The 7,123-nt window shown below is 34.9% G+C and overlaps 1 protein-coding gene across 1 annotated transcript; it reads left to right on the top strand.

The window, feature by feature from the left end:
• The first annotated feature begins 1,778 nt into the window (after positions 1–1,778).
• LOC753422 (N-alpha-acetyltransferase 50) lies at positions 1,779–6,194 on the top strand. The gene is made up of 4 exons (XM_030978642.1): positions 1,779–1,968; positions 2,942–3,064; positions 4,014–4,080; positions 5,642–6,194. The coding sequence occupies exons 1-4, from the start codon at positions 1,779–1,781 to the stop codon at positions 5,808–5,810; spliced, it is 549 nt and encodes a 182-aa protein (XP_030834502.1). The 3' UTR covers positions 5,811–6,194.
• The last annotated feature ends 929 nt before the right edge of the window (positions 6,195–7,123 follow it).

The following is a 7,123-nucleotide window of genomic DNA, read 5'->3' on the forward strand; positions in this document are numbered from 1 at the left end:
TTCCGTATAATGCGCTGTATGAGTGTTATTCAGCGCATTATACGGAAGCAGCACATTTACGAAGTGCTAGTCAGAGGTCATCACCATTGTGTAGACATCGTGAATTCACACGGTACACGTGAAAAGGGAGCTGAGCTGTATCGGTCTGGTAAGAAAATTGCTCTTATTTTGTTATTTTTAGATCCGATTTTGAAATTAAAGCGCTAATTAAGACCAAAACTACGACAAAATTTATCAAAGCCACTGTCCAATATTGGTCGGGTGCGCGAAAGTGTGATTTTGGACCACTTTTGAGTTTTGTTTACATGCCTCTCCGTGCAGGGGTATGGGAGCCGTTTAAGGCTCTCTCGAATAATATCATTAAAAAAACATTTCGAGAGAGCCCTTAAGGCTAATCTAAACGTAACAGTTAGACCCCAGAGGTCTACCTGTTTCGTGTCAATTTTCTTGTTATTTTTGAAGTATTTTTCGGATAAACGTTGATATTAGTAGACCCCCCTATACACTTTTTCACAGGTTTCGCGGCAAACCGCTGCACAATACAAGTAGAGGTCTACATAGTCTACCGATGGGTTCTGGGCGGGCGCGCACCTGTGTGAAGTTATCTAGGGTCTACAGTTAGACTCTACTGTATATAAATGTCTCAGATCCTCATTTCAATTTTCATTTCAATTTCAATTTATTGTCCAATATTTTACAAACGTACAAAGAATCAAAATAAGTTTACATAGACCCCAGTCTACATAGACTAATACATCATATACTTTGACATAGAAATTCTTCAGAATATTGCCTTATAGAAAGTTTTCCTAGATCTACGTTATTATATAACAAAATAAGTGAATGGGATGGCCTGGAAAATCTCTGTGGTTTGAAGTAATATTATGTATTGACATTGCCATTGAAGTTAAGTACTTACTTACTTGCTTGGTATACTTGGTAGATTAGCTCTCTTTTCCTAAGGGAAGGGCTCTCAATTGACTCTTAAAAGTTGCCACTGTAGGTGCAGACACTCTTTTTCTAGGCCCTCACTTAAAATAACTACAAAAATTGCCAATTTTGTTATCAGTTTTTGACATCATGTCCTCACTATTTATCAATTGCTTTATACAACTGTATAGTTTAATCCTGTCAATTTCCTTTTTTATCCCCTAAACTTGATTTCCCCATGTCTTTGCCCAGGTTTTATTATTTGTATCATATTGCGTGCATGACACTTCACAAAATCTGTTATGAACTTTGAAGAATCGATACTATTTTTGGAATATTGTATATTCATAATTATTGATTTTTATCTAAATAGTTTATCAAATTTCACATTTTTCATGATTTAACTGAAGAAAAAAATTACTCTACATCAGTGCATCCACACAAAAACATATTACTATCAATCTAACTTGGATGCTTGTGTGAAGAAATAAGATTCTTGGGGATAAAAAGGGAAATTATGGAATTAAACTATATGGTAAAGCAATTGATATATAGTGAGGACATGACGTCACAGACTGATAACAAAATTGGCAATTTGTGAACCGATAGTGATTTCACTTTTTCCATAATTTTACATACTTTTTCATAAATTCATAACTTTCTTATTAGTTATCCGATTTTGCTCAAAATTCTTTTGATTGGTTTGTCTGATATTTCTGCTTCTATTGAAAGTAAGTTATTTTTGGAGTGGACTTGTACTTTGAGTTATTCCTATTATTGCAAAGCAAGTATCAAATTGGCAACAAAAATGATTATCATCATTATTAGCATAATTTGTTAATGTATGAATGGACCATACCACCATCCTTACTCATGGGGGTGTTTTTATTTGTCTTTACAGAGGGAGGAAAGATCTGGGGGATATTACCTCACATAACATCAAGCAGCTGAAGAAACTCAACTCGGTCGTCTTCCCCGTCTCCTACAATGATAAGTTCTACAAAGATGTCTTGGAAGTTGGAGAATTGGCCAAACTAGGTAATTTGTGGTTAATCAATGTTTGATAGCAGATGAGCGCTTTAGGGTCTGTTCAGAAATGACGTGGCAAAACCCCATCGATTTTTCGATGATGACATAAAGTGTAATATGCTTCGCATTTCTGTATCATATTGAGCTCACTGAGCTCAGTGAATTCGCACTTGTTAAGTCTTTTGTTGCGTGCGGTTGCCAATCATTTATGCGTAAACAAAATGTGGCTGCCTTTTTTGCTGCGGTTAAAAGATGTTTATCTGTGTGTGAAATGGAGTTAACATTCTTCTTGTTCTATGTGGATGTAAACTACATGTAGGTTGAACATTAGCACTTGTTCAGTGTGTGAATTTCCTAAAAAAAAGACATTGGAATTAATAAATAGTATACAAAGTGGATAATTGAGAATTGAAACACTCTTGTGGGTTTGTGTATTTGCAAGAGTAATAGTAGTGATTTGTTTGTTTGTCGGGGTGTAGACTGTAGAAAATCAAAGAGCAATAGACACAACTGTAGTGCAAGTGAAGGTTTTTTGTTAAATCAAAGTTGAATGTGCTGGAAGTGAAGTGGCAGTAGTAAAGAAGAAAAAATATGTCCAGAAAAAGAAGTAAAACAAATTGAAATATTAACTCCTGCATATTCCTGTGAGACAAATAAAGTTTTCTAATGGGAGGCTTGCTGCCATTTCATCATTGCTCAATTTCCCCCCAAAATACCTGTGTACGTAATTGTACATACTGTGAGGTACATATCTAGACTGAAACTTTGAAGAGATTGTGCAAAAATAAATGTTAATATTGTCTTCTTGATGGCCTTTGTGTACCCTTTAACCTTATCACTGTATAATTAAAAAAACATATGGTACATGTACCATATGTGTACAGCATTATGCATGCCACAATGGCAGAATCTTGACAGCCCTTCTTTTTTACCTGTGGCATACTACATTATAAAATCATATATTATTTGTTTGTCCTTGTAGCATACTACAATGACATCGTGGTTGGTGCTGTATGCTGCAGGATCGATACGACAGACCAGGGAGCTAGACGTCTCTACATCATGACCCTGGGGTGTCTAGCACCGTACAGGAGACTGGGAATCAGTAAGTACTCTTTTTCTATGTTAAGTGGACCCATATACCCACATTTATGTAGGTTTCTGCGATAGGAAAGATTTTGCTGGAATGTAAAGGAAAATAATGAGCTAGTACTACTACTGCAACTACTACTACTACTACTACTACTACTACTACTACTACTACTACTACTACTACTTCTATTACTACAACTACATGTACTTCCACTACTACTACTATTGCTACAACTACTGCTGCTGCTACTACTACTGCTGCTGCTATTACTACTACTACTACTGCTACTATTACTACTACTACTACTACTACTTCTACTACTTCTATTACTATTGCTACTACTCCTACTGCTGCTACTACTACTACTACTGCTACTACTACTGCTACTACTGCTACTACTACTGCTTCTACTACTACTACTAGTACTACTACTACTACTTCTAGTACTACTATTACTACTACTACTACTACTACTACTACTACTACTACTACTTATACTGCTACTACTACTCCTACTACTATTACTACTACTTCTAGTACTACTATTACTACTACTACTACTACTACTACTACTACTACTACTACTTCTAGTACTACTATTACTACTACTACTACTACTACTACTACTTCTAGTACTACTATTACTACTACTACTACTAGTACTACTACTACTACTACTCTTACAGCAAAATCGTCACAATTTCTTCTTGAAATCTCTATTTAGGACAGTTTAAAGTAAATGTGGCACATATTATCCCTTTTTGTGTGTTATTGATTTACGAAAATCAAATGGATATTCACAGGAAATATGTGGTCTTTTTTTAAAGGAAAGTATATTTGCCTCACAACAGGGCTGGTCACTACAGCATGGGAAATTGCAAAATAAACCTGGCTTTCAGTCCAATCTGTTGGTATAATTATTTTAAAATGAAAAATGTATCTGTTTCTTCTTTCTTCGCAGGTACCATGATGCTGAAGCATGTTCTGGATTTCTGTGAGAAAGATGGACGCATTGATAACATATACTTGTAAGTCATCTCATCACTTATTGCAATTCATGCTATAACTGTTTACATGTGTACCAAATGCCTTTGAGCATGATACCAAATACAATACAGTGTCTGAAACAAGTATATATACACCTGTAATTCAAATGGGGATATTAAAGGGTTTACCAGAAATAATGGTCCAGAAACCGGTGTTTAGGGACTTTAATTATACAGGGAATCTCAGGTGAAATTTCTGCTGTTATGTAATATGCAGGATTTCTGTTGCAACTAGTTAAAGGGCAAATGTGAAAACGGGGACCCAAAATGCAAGGTGTACAAATAACTTTTTGAGGGTGAAAAATTTGATTTATTTGCAAAAGATTTGGGAATATACCAATGTTTGAATTCTCTTTTGTTCTGTTTCATAGAACGCAAATAGATCTTTCATTTCAGGTAGTGTTCTGGGGCTACGTTGTAGTATTATACATTTGATTTGCCTTGAAGTAGCCTTTCTCACACATGTGTACAAATAATTGTTGGATAAATGGTTGGATAAATAAATAGCATTTTTTTACTCTCGATGTGCTATACTAGGTAAAACACTAGTTTGACTTTTGGGTATAATTCTTTCTGCAAAGCTAATGACATGAGCATAGAGAGTAAACATGAACATGTTGGATCAGTTTTTAATTAGGTTTATTAAATACCTGTGTTAAAACTTAGTTAAACATTTATGCATTACAACTTGCAAGTGGTGATATTGCCATGTTTAAATTATGATTTTTGAAGTCATGTTAAGTCATATTTTAAACATTTTAAATTTGAAAATGGGTGATGAACATGAGAGTATGTAATCATTTTGAAACGTGGGTTAGATAATTAGAGAGGGAGACAGTATGCTTGATTAAATTAGTTCAGTGAAGTGTTGTTAAATGAAATCTTCTGTCTGGCAACCCTCTTTATACATACATACATACATATTGATACTTATATAGCGCCTTTACATAAACATGCTCAAAGCTCTTTACATTAGTAAATAAAAACAGAATAATTATACGCTCTCCAAGTGCATTACACTCTAAAAATAACAATTACAAAGAAAACAAATGAGTTTTTAGATTTCTCTTAAATGATGCGACTAATGTTGGTTGAATGATCATTTTAGTGAATTGCTGTTTAGTCTACAACTAGTTCGTCTACTACCAATTAGTCTATTCCCATTTGGTCTACACCCAGCCCGTCTACCATCCACATGGTCTCATAATCATTTCATCCACTCATCATTTGGTCAAATGACCATTTAGGCTAATAGTCATTTGGTCTAACTTCCATTCGGTCTAATCTCCAATAAGTCTACTACCCATTTGGTCTAATCGCCTGTCTGTCTAACTTCCAGTTTGTCTAATGCCCATTTTTTCTATTTTCCATATGGTCTATTAATAATTTTATCATAAATAAGAATCATCAAGTGACTCTTAGACCATATGGTTAGTAGACGAGCTGGGTTTAAACCATATGGACATACACCATTCAGGTTGTAGACAAACTATTTTTAGAACAAACGGCTATAAACCATCATTCTCCGCCCTTATTTACACAGACACGTGCAGATTAACAACGATTCAGCAATCGACTTCTACAAAAAGTTTGAATTTGAGATCATTGAAACCAAAGAGCATTACTACAAGCGCATCGAGCCCGCCGACGCGCATGTGCTGCAGAAGACCCTACGAACCAACCAAGCCAGCATTGTCCAAGCATCGTCATGAGAGGGCGCTCTTGAAGTATGACATAGTTCGATGAACTTTGCACCATAATCATAAGGACTCAAGTTTGGAATGGTGTGAACTTTAACTCGATGTGTGAGTGTTTTATGCGGAGAGCATGGAGCTACTTTTTGGAAAAACTTGACGGTTAAAAGGAGGAATCTTCGATGAATAGTAGAAGAGGTATTTTGATGTGGTGAAGAAGACATAACTTTGTCCCAAGATATATATCATTACCAGCTCTTATAAGTCCTTATATATTGAATACATGCAATTGAAGAAGTTAATGGAACCTGGGGGGTGTTTCATAAAGCTGTTCGTAAAGTTACGCCTGACTTTACGAACAGCTTGAATATGAAAAGCCAAATGGGATGCTCAATCAGTTTTAACTGCATCAACTAAAGTTGAACTTTGCAGATGTAATTAGCATTATTATTATAAAAATCATTTTTAATGCAAAGTATATTTTTTGCCATAATTTAATTGAGGTTATTGGAAATATCAGGAAAAACGTTAGGCATCCTCTCTGGCACTTCATATTCAAGTCGTTCGTAAAGTCATGCTTAACTTTACGAACAGCTTTATGAAACACCCCCAGGATTGATTATGTAATGACTTTCATATACATTTACATACGTGGGATGCTATTTATATTACATGTAGGTATACGATCTGGAAATGTGTTTGACCTAGGTTTGAGAGCTATCAAGTGAAATAGTGTTAAAATCAATCTTTATTGGATGATATGGTTTGCAAAATCATTAGTTAATGATAATAATATTTGTAGAATTGTCTAAGAGCACTGCGTGTATATATATTGTTAAATGCGCAACCATTGTGTTCTTGCATTGTACGAGCAAGTACAATTATGCCTGGTCCAAATCTTTTTCACTATAATGCCCTGTAGTGAATTCTATGCCTACAAGTTTCTAGAATCTTCATATGCGGTATGTAATGAATATAATATAATTCCTGTGCACATTAAATCTGTACATAAAACAGATTGTACTTGTCTGAAGTCGCACATGCATGTATGGTAAATTAGATTGTTCCATTAAAGATTTACATTGCTAATACATAACTTTTTGAAAAATGTCATCTGAACGGTAGTTTACTGGTTGAAAATTTCTTTTTACACAATCAAACTGAATTGTTTTGTACCTTTAGTGAGTAATTTTGAACACTAACAGTGTTCTTCATCAGTCTTAGGCTGTTATACAGTGAAAAGCACTACTCAGAAATGGACATGTGGGACCACACACAAAAGTGTTATGAACGTTTGATCTGAACTCCTTAGCTTTTTACAGTCATATTTA

This window comes from Strongylocentrotus purpuratus, unplaced genomic scaffold, assembly GCF_000002235.5.
Source record: "Strongylocentrotus purpuratus isolate Spur 01 unplaced genomic scaffold, Spur_5.0 spur5_scaffold_1, whole genome shotgun sequence".
Classification (NCBI taxonomy): domain Eukaryota; kingdom Metazoa; phylum Echinodermata; class Echinoidea; order Camarodonta; family Strongylocentrotidae; genus Strongylocentrotus; species Strongylocentrotus purpuratus.